This window comes from Pinus tabuliformis, chromosome 2_2, assembly GCF_031772625.1.
Source record: "Pinus tabuliformis cultivar Carrire ecotype Pingquan chromosome 2_2, CPIR1, whole genome shotgun sequence".
NCBI lineage: Eukaryota > Viridiplantae > Streptophyta > Pinopsida > Pinales > Pinaceae > Pinus > Pinus tabuliformis.
Window position 1 is genome coordinate 1,220,595,629 of NC_142300.1, and position 20,089 is coordinate 1,220,615,717.

The window sequence follows — 20,089 nt, forward strand, 5'->3', positions numbered from 1 at the left end:
GAAATGGACACCAGGTTCTTTTTGAGATCAGGTACATATAATACATCTTGTAAGTGAATAGTATTACCCTGATTCAATTGAAAAGTGACATTTCCTACGCCTTTCACGGGATATTTTGAATTATCTCCAAGAACAATTTCCATGTTGGTTTCCTTCTCTATCAGATTATAGAGAGCTTCTTTGTAACCAGTGAAGTGCCTTGAGGCACCACTATCAATAAGCTAATTTCCCAGCAAGTCCGGGGGAGCAGTAGTAGATAGAGATGCTAATAGATAATATTCATCTTGCTTATTGTTAACAGTGTTAGATTCATACCTGGAATTTCTTTCCTTCTTGAATGGTTGTCCTCTTCCTTGATTTCCGACACTTCTTTTACCTCTGCCATTTGACCTGCCATTCCTTTGATTGCCTTGAGAGGGATTTTGATCATCGTCCCGGTGTGAGTCCCTTTTATTAGGGCACTCCCTTGCATAGTGACCCATTTTATTGCAATTGTAACATCGTCCTTTTCTTCCACCCTTTGGTCCAGCCTTTCCTTTGAATTTAGCCCCGGAATTGTTTCTTCTTTTAGTATGAGAAGAAAAGGCAGAGGGATGACCTTTAAGTATGGGTATTTCTTGCTCTTCCATCCTTGTTTCTTCTTGAATGCATCTGACCATTAATTCCTCAAATCCAGGAATTACGTTATTGTTGAGAAGCGTAATCCTGAATATGTACCATTCAGATTAGTCCTGAATATATACCATTTAGATGACAGTGCTCCAAGAGTTGTGAGTGTCATTTCCCTATCAGGAATTACTTCCCCAATAGATAGGAGATCGTTCTTGATCTCGGTGATCCTTAATAAATATGCTTGCATACTCTCATCTTTGCCTTTCTTAATTTCCTTCAGCTTATTTCTAAGAAACAAGACTTGATTTGCATCATTAACTTTAAATAAACTCACCAGTCTATCGTAGATTTCCTTGGAGGTGTTCAGCTCGGAAACATAGGTCACCAAGCGCTTGTCGATAGAGTCTCGGATGATCTTCCTTGCTTTGACTTCTCCCTTGGTCCCTTTGTTCCTAGCAGCAGCGGATGCAATTGATGGAGGCTCAACAATCCCGCCTCTCACATGGTCCAACACTTCCTGCTCTTCTAATGTTAGATCGAGAGACATCTTCCATCCATGATAGTCAGACTTCTCACGGAGTTTGTCTTCAACAGGGAAGTGCGTTGAGGACCCCATGATTTCTTTTTAAGATAGCCTTGCCAACCTTCTCTTCGATGATTGCTCTTACTCTTGCTTTAGCTTTATCTTCACCTCAGCTCTGATACCATGTTAAATTATGGTATGTTCTATGCTTAGAGCAGTTTACTTATTTTTCTTCTTATTAGCCACAAATTAGTAATCACATATACATTAAGTAAAGTGCAGATAAAACATTAAAAGATCAACAAAAAACAAGCCAAGACAAGAGACACAAGATGTGGCGGCTAGCCAGGGACAAACCCCAATGCGGGGAAACCCTTTGATCAAATCTTCTTTTATCTTCAATAGTTCAGCAAAGAGAAATAGTACAAAATCTGAATTCTGTAATTTTATATCAGCAGCAGCAAACCCTAGATCAGCAAAGTCAAACTTGGTCAAACTAGCTGAAATTGACCTCTAAAATACTTGGTCAATTTCCAGTCAACTTGTCCTCGAACAGCTTAAAAAAACAGCCCCAAAAGTTCAATCAATTTGCAGATTTTTGAAGTCAACTGCAGCCCTAAACTAGGGCAGTCAATATCGGTCAAACCAAAGGTCAGATCACCTTGATTTTCGTGCCAAAAATTGCGGCCTACCTAGGAGAGGCAACCACACCCAATCCGCACTTCCGGAAGGTCAACGTTTGGTCAACGTTGGTCAAAGAGATGACCTGTTGCCCTAGCATCCTTCTTTCTGCGTCTTCTTTACCCTAGGACGTCTTCCTTTCAGCCACACGTGTGAGAGAGAGAGAGAGAGGCTCCTTTTATGCGTAGGAGAGAGAGAGAAGATGAGTGAATTGTATTTTCCAAATGAGGAGAATGCTCCTTGTATTTATATGCAAACTTTGAGGTTGAATAGACATGACTGTTGGACTTCTGAGCCTACATAAGTTTGCTTGCCGACATTGACAATTTGTCCATAATCAAAATAAATTCATATCTCCATAAATACTTATCGGAATCAGACGATCTTTTGATCAATCCTACACCTCTCGATGAGAGGAATCTAGGAAAAATATCAGAAGCCATAAATAAAGTGATCCACATGGAGTTTGGCCCTAGTTGCCAATTTTAACACCTTGCTATGTGACAATGTTGGTTAATATGATGCTAGACAGATGGGTTACCAAGCCAACTCTTCCTATGAGATCTCTTCAAATTGAGAATGACCATGTACCTCTTATGAATACCTCCCTAGTTAAGAAGGAGTGTTGAAAAATGTGTAACTAGGTTCGGTCTTCATAAGTATGAAATGTATTCTTGTAAATATAAAATGCACAAGAAATTATTACTATTATTGGAGCATGGGTTTCATGCTCAAGTTCTTTTATTTTTATAGGTCAAGCACCCATTGAGTTCTTCTAGGATTTGTCCTAGGTAGAAGAGTCATTATCATATATGGAAGACCCTATGGGCACATTGTAAATTGTAAAGAAAAAATTACTTTGTCTTGAAAGTGTCTAAATACCTCCAAGATCAAGTTAGCCTAATGAGCTGTCAAGTCAGCCTACATGAAGAGCCACGTCTGACCTTGAAGAAGCCTATATATATGAGGAACTCGTCCTCCATTTGGATCACTCACTCACTCATCTTTTAGTTAAAGAAAGGAAGTGTGAAAAAGGAAGTGTGAAGAAGGAAGTCGAAGAAGGAAGTGCGAAGAACAGGAAGTCAAAGAAGTCGAAGCGTTTCTAGGCCTTATATATTCTTCTGGGAAGATCGAAGTTAGGGCTTTTCTGCGCTGGAACTTCTGGAGTTTGATTTTGGAAGCAGAAGGGAAGGGAAGGCAAGCGAAGGTCTCTTAGAGTATCTTACTAGCCCTAGGACTCAAGTCAAGGCAAACGAAGTCAAGAGGAAGACTATTAGAGGGAGATCTAAGTCTCCTAGAGAAGCAGCAGCAGTTATTGGGGAGCAAAATTTCGGATCTAATGGGAGGTCGAAGATATTGCAACAGGAGGTCGTGGTAGACTTAATCTTGGAGGGTATTTGTCTGGGTCTAGGTCATGGTATTCGTCAATTGAAAGCTTTGAAAGATAACGAAGAGATTTACGGTTTTCCCCTCAAGAGGAGGGGTTTTTGGCCCTGGCTTGTAGCCTATATACTGTGTCATTGTTCGTACTGTTTCGGTAGTTGTTTGATATATTGCACATTGAAATAATAACGAACAAAGCTAATAAATAAAAGGTAACACAAACAAGTATCAAATTCAGAGAATTAACATATTCATTGCCCTACTGAATTCTCAACATGATCATGGCTCTTTATATACATCTTGCATGATTTAAAAAGTTGAGGAACATGACATCTGGCATCACTTTCCTCTAGAGGATTGTCTTTAGTATTTTGTATGGGATTTTTTGTTCTAGTTCACCCACTTAGGCTTTTATTGTAAATATTTTTAGCATTTACTAGTATTTTCTTAGAGAAAAAAAAGGAAATATGGTTTTATTGTAGAAAAGAGTTGAGCTAAAGCCTATATAAGGACTTGCTCACTCCTTCATTTGGCAAAGGGTGGATTTGGGAGATATTCCTTGGAGCTTAATGCAATATCTTTTGAGTGTATTTGGAGGATCTACACAATTATCTTGTGGTTAAGGCTAGCCTTCTATTTTTGTTGTTATTTTCCTTATTGTTGAAAATGTCTTCGAGATATATTCATAGAGTAAGTACTTGGTATCTTTGTTTGCACGACCCCCCCCCCGGGGATCTAAACCGGCACCGCGTCCCATACGGATCCATGGGGGATCCATTGCTAGATCCTCGGCATATCAGGCATGGATCTGTACGTTTCTCGAACAGATCCGATGCCCGAAGGACGGTTCCGTGCGGCCGACCCAAAAAAAAACACTTTTTTTTTAACTTAAGTTGGGGGTGGCTTTACATTGAGTTAGGGAAATGATAGATAGGGATAGAGCTCATTTCCCGCTCTCATTTCCTCACTCTTGTATTTTTGGAGAGCTTGGAGAAGAGAGGAGAAACACAGGAGAAGAGAGCTTGGAGAAGAGACGCTTGAAGAGAACTTGGAGGAGTGAAGGAGGAGGAGCTAAGAGTACTGAAGGAAGAAGAGCTTAGAGGAGTAAAGAAAGGCTTCCATCTACAAGAGCTAAAGAGGTAAGTGCACACCCCAAACTCCCTCATTTTTTTGTCATTGTTTGTATTTTTTCTTCTCCCTCTCCTACTCTTTCACATTCTTTCTTCTCGCTCATTTCGTTGCAAGTTGTCCATATTCATATTCCAAAATGGTGTTCTTTTGGCTTCTCTGTATCATTCCACTTTTGGTTTTCATGATGCAAGGGGGAGTAGGAATAGAAAAGAAGAAGAACAAGAGGATAGTGGTCCCCATATGAGTGACCCAATGTATGATGAGGAGGAAGGGTTTGAAGAGGAAGGGGATGAAGAGAACATTGAAATGCTAGAGGGGAAAGCTGCATTGACACCATTCTGGAATTATGTGACCAAACTTGAAGGAGGAAAGGTGGTGGAAGCTACAAGTTTTAGTGCCCTCATGGTTGTCATGGAGAAAAACCATATAATGGTTCATATACCCATGTGAGGAGGCATCTTTGTGGGGTTTTCGACAGTGATTACAAAAAGGATGTCGTGGGGATAGCAATTTGCCCAAAGGTTTCAGCTGAACAAAGAAGAAAATACATCCAAATAGAGGAGTTTGCACAACAACAAAAAACAAGAAACAAAAAGCTCATTCTGAATCAAGTGCAACCTCTAGATTTGGTAGCTCATCTGCTCATGGTACTTCTGCAACCTCTGGAAATAGAAGAACAATAGGGGATTTCCTAAATGTTGTTGGGAGGGATGATGTGGATGGAAAGACAGTCCGTTTCTTTGTGCTTGCAGTGCACCATTCAATGTGCTTCGCTCTCCCTATTGGCATGATATGGTTAAGGCCATCAATGAAGCCCCAAAAGGATACAAGAGCCCCAACTATGAGAAAGCTAGAACAGTGTTATTAGAAAGAGGAAAAGGAAAGGTTCAAAGAGCTTTGACACGTTTTACAAATGAGTGGGTGGATTGTGGGATATCCATTGTATCAGATGGGTGGACAAATGTTAGAAACCAACATTTGGTAAATGTTCTTGGTGTTTCTTCTAGTGGTGCAGTATTTATTATATCTCATGACTCCTCCGTCAGTGCAGCTGCCCAAAACATTGTAGATCTCCTATTGCAATAAATCAAAGATGTTGGTCCTAATAATGTGGTTCAAGTGATCACTGATAATGCAGCAAATTGTAAGGCAGCATGAAAAATTATTGAGCGTACTCATCCACACATCCTTTAGTCTGGGTGCTTGGTGCACAAATTGAACCTTTTAATGCATGATATTGTGAAGCATCAAAAATGTGGATGGACTAGTGAGCTTTACAAGAGAGGGAAGCAACTAATTAAATTTATCACAGCGCATACAAGGGTAAACTAATTTTAAGGCACTTACTCCAAGTTGCAGTTGCTTAAACTTGCAAAAACAAGATTTGGAAGTTATCACCTCACCTTGAGGCGGCTAGTGAAGGTGAGACAAGCCTTAACTAATATGGTGACCTCTTAATCATGGGAGGAAATTAACACTAATAGAGATGGTGCTAATGTAGCCAAGGACACTATTCTTGGCAGTGACTTTTAGTCACAGATTAAATATGTTTTGCAATTCACCAAACCAATTTATTACATGATCAAGTTTGCAGATTTAGATCGTGCAGAGATGGAAAAATGATGGGATATGCAAAATGTTGCATTGCATGCCTCAACATATGTTCTGACACCTAAATATTATCATCCATCATGGCTTTCAACACTAGCACCTGGGGGGATCAATAAAAACCACACCTAGATCCAGAGGTTCTATCTGGTTATATGAAAGCATTGGATAAATTAGTCCCTGATGAGGAGGAGGCTGCCCTGGTATGGAAACATTTGAGCAACTATACGCTTAGCATTGGTCCATTTGGGAGCATGCATGCAATTAGAGATCGAGAAAATATTTCATCTCTTGAGTGGTGGAACATGCATCGAGGTGCTACTCCACTTCTACAAACTTTGGCATTGTTGGCACTATCACAGATGGTAAACACTTCTTCTGCAGAGAGATGTTGGAGCTCTTATCTTTTCATCCACAATGTTAAAAGGAACAGGTTAAATCTAGACCGAGCGGACAGCTTGGTTTATGTTCACTACAACTTGTGATTGTTGTCCCATTATTGTGATGATGCAAAGACTAATAAAGACCTTAAGGTTTGGGACAAAAATCCAGAGGAGCCCAATTTGGAGGATGGAGTGTTATGATTAGAGCAATTGGAGGATACTCTTATCCAGGATGATGATGATGGAGTTGAGATGCCACCCCCATCCAGTCCCTTGGTTTCTAGGTTCCATGCTTCAACACCAACATCAGGGGCTTCATCGTCATCAGTTCCACAGTCACTGCCACAACTTCCAGAGCCACCATCCTCTTCGTTGCCACTACGTGGAGGCTCACATCCTGTTCGTGGTGGGAGGAGGAGAGATTAGAATATGTTATAAAAAAGTTAGTTAGTTCATAAGTTATTAAGCAAAGAGCATGATCTTTGATCATGCCCATTCACCAAGAGGTGCCCAAGGCAGTATATAGCCAAAGCCTCCCACAAAATGTGAACTTCATCTATTCATTTATTAATAAAATATATATATCATGGCTGTCAATTGCTAAATTCGATGCCCTTTGCCTAATAACTTATGAACTAACTAATTTTTTTTATAACATTGCCTTCCTCTCAAAAGAATGCTTTGTCCTCAAAGCATATGTAACGACGAATGTTGCTGACAAAACGCTTCAGTCTCCCAAGAAGCTTCTTCTTCTAGTAAGTCCTTCCACTTGATCAAGTATTCCTTGATTACATGAGATCGAAGCTTCCTTTCTCTGGTAGTTATGATACCTTTTGGTTCTAAAATGACCCTTCCTTCATCATCTAGGGATGGAAGTGTTGTTTGCGCTAATTGATGGTCGCCTAGTGCCCTTTTAAGGCAAGAGACATGGAAAACGTTGTGAACACGACTTTTCTCCGGAAGGCTTAAACTATATGCAACTTGGCTGATATTTTTATTGATCTGATATGGTCCATAGAACTTCGGTGCCAATTTATTTTTTCCTTTTTGTTTCAAGGACAACTGTTTGTATGGCTGGAGTTTGACAGATACCCATTCTCCGAATTCAAATTCTCTTTCGGTTTTGTTTCGGCCCGCTTGTTGCTTCATACGGTTCCTTGCATTATTCAAGTTTTCTTTTAGGGTTTGGACGATTTTTTGGGATTCTTCTAGTTGGTTTTTAACAGCAAGAAGATTCGTCTAGACGGTAGCTAGATCCTTCCATTTTGGAGGTTCGCATCCATACAAAGCTTGGAATGGAGACATTTTTGCTGACGTATGATAAGTAGAATTATACCAGCACTCAGCGAGATGCAACCACTAAGCCCACTTATTTTGTTTTTATGTAGCATAACAACATAGGTAGGCTTCCAAACATTTATTGACAACCTCTGTTTGTCCATCTGTTTGAGGGTGATAAGCGGAACTCATATTTAGATAGATTCCTATGTGGTTGAACAATTCCCTCCAGAAATTACCCTTGAATTTGGCATCTCTATCACTCACAATGACTTTCGGAAAACCATGTAATTTATATATATTTTTGCAAAATATTTCAGGGATTGTTTAGCCGAGTCTAATTTATTTATTGCCATAAAGTGAGCATATTTGGTGAGTTTGTCGACAACTACGAAAATCTTATCCTTGCCTCCAGATACAGGTAATCCCTCAATAAATTCCATGGATATTTCTTCCCATTTTTTATTCGGAATGTTTAAGGGGTGAAGTAATCCAGGTGTCATAATATTTTCACTTTTATTTCTTTGACATGTGTCACATTCCGCTACATACTTCTGAATATCGCGACCCATCCCCTTCCAAAAGAATGATTGACATGCATTGTAGTAAGTTTTAAAGAATCCTACATGTCGGCTAATAGTGAATCATGTGACTCCTTGAGTATCTTGGCTTTAAACTTGAAGTTTGAATTCAGATAGATTCTTCCTGTGTACCATAGAATGTCATTCTTCCATTCAAATTTTGAGTCGTCTGGAAGGTTACTGATTATCATAGTTATTTCTAGATCCCTAGCATATTCACTTTGAATCTCATTAAGCCATTCAGGGACAACAACTGAGACTGCAAGTAGTGTTGGTTCTTCGTCTTTCCTAGACAGGGCATCTGCTACTACATTGCCTTTTCCCCTTTTATGTAGTATCTCCATGTCAAAGGCAGCAATTTTTTCAATCCATTTTTGTTGTTCTTCAAAAAGCGTTTTTTGTTGAAGGAGGTGTTGGAAACTGTTATCTTTTGGGATTACTTCCCAAAAGATATTGTCTCCACTTAGCCAGTGCGTGCATAATAGCGAGCATTTCCTTGTTGTATGTGGACTTAAGGCATTCTCTTTTATTGAGCTTCCTGCTTTCAAAAGCTATTGGATGCCCTTTCTGCATTAACACTGCACCTATACCGAATCCGGAAGCATCACACTCGATGATAAATGGTTTAGAGAAATCTAGAGTTGCCAATACCAGGGCATTAGACATAACTTCCTTCAGTTCTTCAAAACACCTTCCTGCTTCCTCATCCCATTGAAATGAATTCTTCTTTAAAAGGTTTGTTAGAGGTGCAGTTATATGTGCATAGTTTTTAATAAATCTTCGGTAATATCCCGTCAATCCTAAGAACCCTCTTAGCTTGGATATATTAACTGGTTTGGCCCATTCCTTTATAGCTTTGATTTTATTAGGGTCCACTTTTACGCCTTCATGAGATATGATGTGTTCGAGATATTCTACTTCTTCCTTTCCAAAGGTGCATTTGGATTTTTTTGCATAGAACTGATGCTCTTTCAGTAGTGTAAGAACTTTATCCAGATGTTGTAGGTGCTCCTTCCAAGTTTTACTGTAAACTAAAATATCATCAAAGAATACTAATACAAACTTCCTAAGATATGGACGAAATAATTCGTTCATAGTGGCTTGGAACGTTGTTGGTGCATTGGTTAACCCAAATGGAATTACTTTAAATTCATAGTGACCTTCGTGTGTTCATAATGTCATTTTTGGTATGTCTTCCAACCTGATTCTGATTTGGTAATAACCTGACCTTAAGTCCAATTTTGAGAAGTATTTTGCGCCATGTAGTTCATCCAACATTTCGTCGATAAAGGGAATTGGGAATTTGTTTTTAATCGTTATTTTGTTTAATCCTCTATAGTCAATGCATAGCCTGAATGAACCATCCTTCTTCCTTACCAATACCACTGGAGTAGTATACGGACTCTTACTTTTTGAGATGATCCCACACTTTAAAAGGTCTTGGATTAATCTCTCAATTTTTGTCTTTTGGTGATGTGGATATCGATATGGCTTGATGTTGACGGGATCTGACCCTGCTTTAACTTCTATTGTATGTTCAATTTCCCTGTTAGGAGGCATTTTCATAGGCAGGTCTTGAAATACCTTTTCATGCTTCTGAATTAGATCTTGTATCTCTGGTAACTCTTCGTTGATCATGTTTGTAGATAACATTTCTAATTGGTGACATTGTACTACATAAGCGGGTGCTCCTTTTCGAATCATCTGAGATGATGGTACGATTTATTTCTCTGGAGCTTGGAATCTGTATAACTTGTACCTCTACCCTTCCCAGTTAAAGCTTATGAATTGTACTTGATGGTTGGCAGAATAAGTGCCTAGGGTTCATAGTCATTGGATCCCTAAGACCACATCACTCCTCCTAATGGTACAGTGAAGAACGAGGATTCTAAATTAAAGTCTTGTATCTGCAATTTTACCTTACGGCATTTCCCTACCTTTTCAATCTTCTCACTGTCAGCTACCATCACCTTCATGTTGGGTAAGGGAAATGAGAAAATATTAAGTCTCTTTGCCACGGTTGCATCTAAAAAATTTTGGGTGCTACTGGAGTCGATGAGAACCACTACATTGCTCTTCTTTATATGTCCTTTCAATTTTAGGGTCTGGGGTTGCGATATACTTGTCATAGCTGATAGTGACAGTTGCAGAATACTTCCGTCCTCTAATTCTGGAGAGAATTCTGGGACATCTTCTATTTCTTCTATGTTTGATTCATCACTGTTTGAATCATTAGTTGCTTCACAGTTATATAGGTTCTTTGATTCTTTCTTTAGCACATTTATATTTAGGGTCCCACTTCTCGCCACAACGTTTGCATTTGACTTCTTTTATCCTTTGCATTTCTATGTTAGATCTTTCGCCTTCACGACGATGTGGTGGAACATATCTTATATTATCCGTATCCACAAACTGGGGCATTCTTCGTCTCGAATATACTTTTTCCAGTTTTGACCACAGTATCTGTTCGAATTTCTTTTCGGCAGCTTTTTCTTTTTGTCTTGCTACTTCTATTGATGTGATGTCATGAAGCTCAAGTTCTACTCGTAGATGAGTTTTAAGTTCGGAGATGTATGATTGAATTAAACGAGACTCTGATAACCCAGGTACTCGTGTTGCTAAGGTCCCCCATTCTCGGGTGTACTCATCCACATTTCCTTTTTGTCACAATCTGATGAGTGTTGAAAAGAACTCTTCTTCCTTTACACCTTGGAATCTTTTAAAGAATGCATCCTTAAATTTTCTCCAACTAATGGCGATTGTCATCTTCTTCTACCACATATACCAATTATATGCTTCTCCTTCCATTTTCATGGAAGCGTGCCTGACATTTTCATCATCATTGTCAATGTTGTAAATCTCGAAGTATTCTTCTACTTTATTCGACCACGCAACGCTGCATTTTTCGTTACCATCGAGGCAACGCGATTTTTGCCTTTCGCTAATACATCGCTAATTGTGGAGCGAAGAGAGGGTATTGATTAACAAATGAATTCCAGAGTTGCTTATTTGAAAAAGTCACGTTACTATTTCTTTGATGGTGCGTGGATGATTTTTTTGGAGACTCCACTTTTTCATGAGAATCTGTTGAATTTGTTGAATCTGATGAATTGTGTTGTTGATTACCTCCATCATCTTGTAGTTGTTCGGGTGTAACCTTCCTCCTTTCATACAAAGTGTTCAGCAACGTCATTGTCTGATTATGATTCATTTCAGATTGGATATGGTTCTTCCCGAGCTATAGTTCTATCCGATTTGTAGTATTCTGAAGCTTCTTCATATCGTCAAAATGTCCGATAACCTTACTCTCGAGATCGACTAATCTTTGGTTGAAATCATCGGAGTGGCTAGTAATCCTATTCTCCAGATCAATCAATTTTTTGTTGAAATCAGCCATTGACATCGACGACATTGAACGAGTTTGTGGGGGGTGTATATTTGTCCGTCGGCTTAACTTTCTTCCTTAAGTTGACTAATTTTTTATTTTTTTAATTAAACTTTTTTTAAAATAAATTAATTAATTAATTTAATTATATAGCATATAGTTTTTTAATCAATAACTAATTAATATCATATAGCTATATTAAGTTATAAACCTTTTATAGTTATACCCCAACGTAATATAGTTATATACCCCAATCCCCTCTAGCAGGTTGAATAACCCACGATGTCAAGGAATGCGGCCAGTTGACCGAGACATGATAGCTGATCGAAGCACTTGGCACAGTGCGGAGGGGTATTGATAGTGGCAGTGTAGATGCAAAGGGCCGACAAAATTGGAGGGGCGGAGCCAGGACAGAGTGATGGGATGCGAAGGGCGGACGGAATTGGACGGGCAGTGCCGAAACAGAGTGATGGGGGCCAACGCTGAGACAGGGAGAACAGCGGAGTGACATGGCAGAACTGGCGCAGTGGCACAGTAGAACGACAAAAGAATAGGGTGTGGGAGCACGACAGTGGAGTCGAATGAGTGAAGGAAGCCGAATGAAAAAGGGACGGAAAGAGAATCAACCACTCTGATACCAGATGGAACACACAAATTTAGCAATTGACAACCATGATATATATATTTTATTAATAAATGAATAGATGATGTTTACATTTTGTGGGAGGCCCTGGCTATATACTTCCTTGGATGCCTCTTGGTGAATGGGCATGATCTATGATCATACCCTTTGCCTAATAACTTATGAACTAACTAATTTTTTTATAACAGTAGATATATTCATAGTTTACTACTTTTCTCATAGATTAGACTTGTAGACTCCTGTTATGAATTTGAACCTTTTTCTCTTACTCTTCCTAGTTCAATGTGTACTTGAGTCTTGGTGGTGGCCATGTGGCCTATTTTATGAACATTATTATTTGAATTTTGGACATGACTAATGTTGGCAATTGCTCACTTGCTAGATAAGTTACTTGAATATTTGATGATTTTATCTTCTAAATTGTTTTATGTTTTGTGATATGCTTAAAAATTTGATGCATGTTTGTAATTATTAGAATCTAGGTGGTTGATGCTTGAAAAATTATTCATTGATGTACAATGGAATCATGGATGCCATATCTATCTTGATTTATGTAAAAATATGCATGTTTTCATGTCTTCTACAACTAATTTGGTATTTGGAATGTCTTTTTTTAATATAAATGAAAAAAAAAAAAATATATATATATATATAGTAGACGTTTTGCTTCCTAGATTTTTGAGAAATGGCGCTTCCACGTCCCCACTTCCAAAAAACATCCCCGCTTGGTGCAACGTTACTTGGTATACATATCCCATTTCTTTTGTTGTTTTCAATAGATTACTGTCTAAGGATTAAATCACTCCCTACTTAGGATAACTGCATCTATGAATTACTCCTGACAGTGGCCCCCCTCGCAGAGGAGAGCTAGCAGCAATGGTCTCCCTCGTTGTTACACAAATCGAACACCTTGTTGTTTGGGACTTTACACTTTTAGGGGTGACAAAGTTTGTGGTAACAAGGTTTATAATTATTTCATTTACGGTTTCAACAGCGAGAGTTTCTCTATTAAAAAGAATTACCACTGGATCTGTTGTCAAACCTGTGTGTGATCGAAGTTGACTTAGGAATCCACAGATGGTTAATGTTTATTTCTTTTAGCAAGTTGGATTTTTTCTATTAAAAAATTTTAGTGACTGCATTTGTGGTCAAACTTGCATGTCATCCAAGTTGGTTGAGAGATCCGTGGATCCATCGCCCAAGCCTAGTAGATCCAGCAACACAACTGAACAGGTGTTTACATGCTTTTCCAATCTAATGCCAGGGGGTAAGGTGGGCAGTAATGGTGATTAATGCTAAAAAGTGTTGACCAGGGCTCATTTGACCTTCTTTGACTTCGGTTTTTAGGGCAGAATTTCGATCTTTTGAGGCCGCATTTATTGGCACAGAAATCGAGGTGTTTGGGACTGTTTGACCAGCATTGACTTCAGGTTGACTTCATATTTGACCACAGAAAATTACAGCAGTGTTTCTCTCTCTTTTGATTAGGTTTGACCAAACTGTTTTGAGCTGACTTAGACTCTCCTTGAAGACTGCATTGGACTGCTGTTGACTGAACTGCTTGGAGGATATTTTGGTGCTGATTTGACCATCGTTGACTTTCTAGTTAGTGCTGCAATTGACTGTTATTGACTGCTGATTTTGACATGGCTGTATTGAGCAAGTAAATTTGATATTTGTACTCTCTCTCTCTGCTGAACTATTGAATAATAATAAGAAAATTTGATCAAAGGGTTTTCCCCAGATTGGGGTTTTTCCCTGGCATCTACCAAATCTTGTGTCCTCTTGTCTTGGCTTGTCTTCTTCACATGTTTTTATGTTCTATCTGCATGTACTGTCAATGCTGTCAATGTGTTTAAGTTAATGTGATTGCTACTGGAAATAATTGGAAATTGTCATTGGGCTGATAAGGAACATTGAAGTAAATTATGCTAAAGCATAGAACATACCATTGTTATCTAAAATTAACACCTTTCAACTATTTGGGAACTTGTTTAAGGAACCCTGCAATATTGTTTCAAGAACTTGTTTCAGGAAATTGTTTCAGGATGATGATTACAGTCAGACAATTACATGTTTATGTTTTCCATGGTTTGGAAAACTGTGTTGGAATATTAATTACTGCTGCTAGTTGTAGAAAATTTACTGTCTTAGTTCGCTGTCAAATACGGTTAATATTTGACATACCAACCTTCCTTTCCTAAACAAAAACTAATATGACCGTTTATGAGTCTCACCATTGATTACAATCAGACAATAACTTGTTTATGCTTTGTTGGAATATTGTAATTCCCACTGCTAGTGGTAGAAAGTTCACTGTCTTAGTTAAATTTAAAGTTAATCCAACTTCTTTTACTACAAAAGGCTTTAGAAGAACTTAGCTTTACAGAATATCTAATATTAATGAATCATGTTTTAGAAAGATTTCTCTAGATGATGATGATTGTTTGTTTATGTTGAATTCATAATGATGATTATGTATTTTACTATTTTTCAGTGTTGTGAACATCTCGATAACATCCCAATTTTATCTCGAAATCACGATTTTTTGGCCTTGCCGATTTTTATCAATATTTTGATGGTAACATGATTTTGCCGATGTTTTGCCAATTTTTACCAATATTTTCCCGATTTTTACAATTTTTCGGTTTTCCGGACCCTTGCTGATTTTATCTCGATGCCAATGTTCGCAACATTGCTATTTTTAAATATAGAATCTAGATTCTAAAAGATGAATGGTAATATCAAATTTTTATTTTGTCTAATATAAATATATATATGCTGTTTCCTTGCCATATCGTATCCGAATTTTTTGAAAATTTGTCATATCAGTTTCAAACCCCGTATCCGTATCCGTTTCAATCCAACTTAGAAAATACATCGTGCACCCTTGCATTGCCAACCAATGTAGAGGCATGTGCATTGCCCCTCCCTATATAAGCAAGGATAGCAAGAGTTCACTTATTAGTAGCATCCTAATGGCGGTCTTTACGTGATGTCTGTATAGGTGATGAGTTGTGGAGCATTTACATCTAGAGATTCAAGTACGGATTGAAAGTAATAATCAGCAAACAGATAGGAGATAGCAAAGACATTCTGAGGCAAGAAGCATGTAGTATGTGCATTCCATTGTTTCAACAAACATTTGCTGATTAGTTAATACGTCATAATAATAAACATAAAAGGCTAGGTGTCTGTGTCAGAGAGACGGTGAAAAGGAATGCACTGCCAAAGTAGTATAAAAAATACTAATTTACATTGATTCAATAGAGAAATTAGGGTGCTGTGCAAGAATTCAAACTTTTTGAGCAATATGGTAGTTGAGGGTATACCATTGCAAAAATACCCATAGCCATCTTCACAAAGATCCACCATGTTGTTTCCACCATAAACTGGTTTATCAAACCGGACTCCAACTTTATTGGGATTCTCATCCAGCAAAAGTATCACTCGACCTTTCGCACCAATTGATGGCCCTTTGCTTCTGCAATACAAACGTCCAGTATTTCAAGAAACAATAAAGCCATAAGAAAACATGCAATCAGCCAATCATTTGAAATTAATACACTCCGTGGCATTGAAATTTCAAAAAAACAAAAACAAAAAACAAAAAATCTAACAAGCAACTGCCAAAATTGTTAAGTATGAAGTCTTCAGAGATGACTACCATGACTTAGCCACTATTCTGCTTATCTGCCAAACTAAAAACTGAAGTAGCCATCTGTTATGAATAAAATATATACTACATACCCAGAGGAACCACGGTGAGAAGAAACAGGAAAACTGGTTGTTGATGACCCATTACTTGCTCCAACATACCTTACTCTATCACCTGTAAAATAGAGAGCCATGAGGATGATCCATTAAATCATCACTAGTTCATTTTAATCCCACTTTTAAACCATCAAACTCATTCCCCACAATAATAGCTTGTAAATTTTCTGCTTGCAAGGAATAAAATGTGGCACATCTTGAATTCAGTGCTTGTAAGATACAACTATGATACAGTCGACTAAGCTGTGAATATAGTCATCTGTTAAACATGACTTGTTATCTACAACTACATCATCTAAATGGGAGAGGTCTGACATTAAATTCTAATTGGGGATGGAATCAACCTAAAGAAAGGTAGTTGTACAACAAATTCAATTGTCTTAAGGAAAATCTGAAAACCTTTCAAAGGGTTAGAGTTCTAAGGTTCACAACATTCAAATTAAACCACACCCTCAAATTTCATTTATCCGAATCAAAGAATGGTATCCATCAGTAACCAGCTAGAACTACCAGTAGACTAAAGGACTACTAATGAATATAAGATATTAAGTTTAAACTAAAATAATGCAGGTAAAAATAAATCAAAGCACCGTAGTTCTGCCAAGACAAGCAAACCAGCTGAGTACCACAGCAATGAAGATTTGGGAACTAGTGACTCGGTCACTGTTGGGATGCTACCTAAATATCCTTTAGTAGCTCTCTTTCAATAAAAAAATTTCATAGACAAAATAAGGAAACAAGGAAAAATAGCACTGACTTAACATAAACTGTATGCATGAACCAATATGAAAAACTGGAAACATCATATCAATAAAAGGATTTAGGGAAAAAGGGAACAAATTGCAAAGTAATTATTGACAAAGCAGGGCATACCCTTTCTGAATAGCCGCCTAGGTGAATCTATTGTTGTCCCACTTATGGTTGACTGGGCAGGGATTGTCATCAGCGCAGGTTTGTCTTCAGGATCAGTATTCGGTTGCTTCTCCATTGACCACTGGGAGATAGATCTAAGTCCCATATCTGGATTCTTGTTTCGATGCTTATTTCTTGACGATGGAACAGCATTCTGAATACGTGAAGACAATATGCAACAACAAGAATTACCATGCACAGTTGAATAATAATTAAGAACAAGTGTGAACAAAAGTTATTATTATATGCAAATGATAAATTCCAACGGTGTAAATTATTTATTTCAATAAAATAGCTCAAGAAGCAATCTTTCCCAGAATGATATAAAATACTAGTTTACTAAAAGAAAGCTATTTGGAGATATAAACATATGAGATAAGTACAAACAATTCCTAGATAACATTGAAGGGGAATTTCCTTTATCCACATTTTAAAACGACCTTGAAATTTATTTCCATAAAGTTGCTAGAGTTTTAGATATGTACCATCTTCATTTATCTGCAAGCTAAATTACCAGGTTTGGATTAGAATTGATTGGCAAATGTAGTGATAAATTCAAAATCATAGTTATATAGTTAACATTTTTCCCAAACCAAAAATCTGACTCAAAGGGTATGGACAATCTGTATATCTATCGTGGTTGAGAGAAATTTGCAGCCAGATTATTATCATCTATATCGTTTTCATAAGTTCAAATGTTTCACATTTGGAAAGTTGAGTTAATTTGGAGGCTTATATAATAGTCGTAAATGTTGAATGAATCTTGTTGCTAAATTTGGGGAGAGCACAGCAAATTGGCATTCTGAATGACAACAGCAGAACAATGTAATAAAAAGCCCAGGGGACAATTGAAAAAGAATAGATACAATAAAAAGAGGGTAATATCATTCTAGCGAAAATTTACCAATGTTGTACATCTCTATGGCCAACTGCATGCATTGCCAATGAAGCACTGACTAAAGATATAGGGCAAGTCATAACAGAATGAATCTATGCACAATAACAAAGCCTGGAAAAGGGAAAAAGAAAGTTTGAGGCATGGCAGGGGCAGTCATATTCTTCTACCTGAAGACATTCTAAAGTCTATACGTAAGGATAAGCCTTTCCTAAATAACATAGTAGTTAAAATAAACTAACAAGAATTCACCACAAAATAATAGACTACTAACCTTAGATTTATTTTCTCTATTTGCACTGCTTTGTGATACTGGTACATTTGTATAATGATCCACTTTCTGTAGATTACTGGGCTGTAACTCCCTTGCCTGAATTGGCCACCAGCATTGAAGGAGAACATGAGCTTAACCTTTTCAATAATGTTAAGCAGTAGCACTAAGGATTGATAGAAAAGTTTCGTATGTACTTTAAAATCATCCAAAAGGGTTTATGCATAATACCTCCAGTAGAATGTCAGTACAATCAAGCACCAGTATATTAACCTGCAAATAATGAGCCAAACCCTTCACCAGAATCTCCTGATAGATTTCAGAACCTGAAAGAATATTATTCTCAAAAAATATTAAGCTCAATGTAAATTAAGGCTAACCTCTAAATAATGAGCAAAACTAATCATTGGCAGTAAAATAAATCACAATTGATACTATCTAAAGTATGTTTTCTACAACCACACTGCTTTCTGAAAAATTTATTATGCGCTTTATATTGCATCACATATATACCAACCAGTTATAAGGTCTCCATACATGAATAATTAAGCAGACGGTAAATATTTAGGCCATATGGATAAATAGGTACTTGTTGTCAATGGGTCTAGCTCAAATGATTAGGGAGAAGAAAAGTTTTCCTCCCCACCTGGGTTAAAATCCCAGGTGTGACATGTTTTTCTCTTGGTGAGCTAATTGTTGTTGTCTGTGAGTCCCAAAGAATATCTTAACCTTGCTTATGGGCTGGAGGGTGCCAGTGGGGTGCTTGGTTACATGGAAGAAAAGAAAAGGCAGTTGAAGTTAATAAATCACATACAATTAACCATGTTCATGGATCCTTCCACCTGCTCCCTGGATATGCCTGAATATCTATCAGGTCCAGATACATTTTGTAAATTTGTATACATCATGGCTATCTTACAAGAAGCAGAACACATGAAACAGATATATATGGGAAACACCAAAACAGATATTCTAAAGTTTCAAAGTGTATGGTCAAAACCACGATCCAGCATACTGCAGAGGCAGAGCACCTTTCTGTATCCTATTACTGTTTGCACTCAATAACCAGATAAAACCCCTCATGGTTGGTGTTTAGAGCTTGCGACTTGTTTTGCCATAGAGAACAAGTGTTACTTATATTTTGGCATTGGCATCAAGTGCAGTTTAAATTGGTGCATGAAATATGGCCATTGGGTTCAATGTTGCGAAAATCACGATCGGGATAAAATTGGCAAGGGTCCAAAAAAGGAAAATGTCGTAAAAATCGGGAAAAAACGGTAAAAATCGGAAAAACATCGGCAATTTCAATTTTTTAAGTATCTAAAACATCCACGATTTTTTGACGATTTTATGATTTTTTTGGCGATTTTTACGATTTTATCGCAATTTTTACGATTTTATCACAATTTTTTCATTTTGGAAAAAATCACCGGCGACTTTTTCATGATTTTTACATTTTTTTCATTTTGGAAAAAATCGCAGATTAAATCGCCATTCCGAAAAAATCACAATTTTTTTAAAAATTTGTGATTTTCGCAACACTGATTGGGTTCAGCGCTCCCCGTGTGTTTCGCAACATGGACTAATCGCCTCTCATGGATCCTAACTTTGGCGATTGTAGGAAAGACTAATGCCTATGTGTTTTGGTCAAACGGCAATTGTGATTCCAACAAGTGGTATCAAAGTGATAGGTATCTTCTTCCACTTGTTGCCTCCTTGAATTTTGATGATGATGTAGTTACTAGAGAGCTTCTTCTTGATGAAGATAGTTCTCTTCAAGAATGATCCTTTGTTGAAGAAAAGTGTAACTAGGTTTGGTATCTACAAATGTAATTTTGATCTCTGTACTTGTCAAGAAAAAGAAATATTATTTTTGTAAATTAAATGAATGAGTTTCTTGCTCATTTCATAGGTCTAGAAAAGTCAAAGAGTCAAAGTCATATATAAGGAGCTCTTCTTGAGCCTTCATGTAATGTATATGGGTCAACCGAATGTCTAAGAACAGCCCTCCAAGACCAGCACAATCCTC

At 37.6% G+C, this 20,089-nt stretch overlaps 1 protein-coding gene across 3 annotated transcripts in view; it reads right to left on the reverse strand.

The window, feature by feature from the left end:
- LOC149197887 (uncharacterized) overlaps positions 1–20,089 on the reverse strand; it is a 408,075-nt gene that overhangs the window by 305,826 nt on the left and 82,160 nt on the right. For all 3 annotated transcript variants that reach the window (XM_089406020.1, XM_089406021.1, XM_089406019.1), the window contains exons 4-8: positions 18,292–18,386; positions 18,064–18,159; positions 16,856–17,048; positions 15,959–16,040; positions 15,541–15,692 (exon numbers count right to left, since the gene is read on the reverse strand). In XM_089406020.1, coding sequence (XP_089262146.1) covers positions 15,541–15,692; positions 15,959–16,040; positions 16,856–17,048; positions 18,064–18,159; positions 18,292–18,386 — 618 coding nt within the window. The remainder of the gene's footprint in view (positions 1–15,540; positions 15,693–15,958; positions 16,041–16,855; positions 17,049–18,063; positions 18,160–18,291; positions 18,387–20,089) is intronic.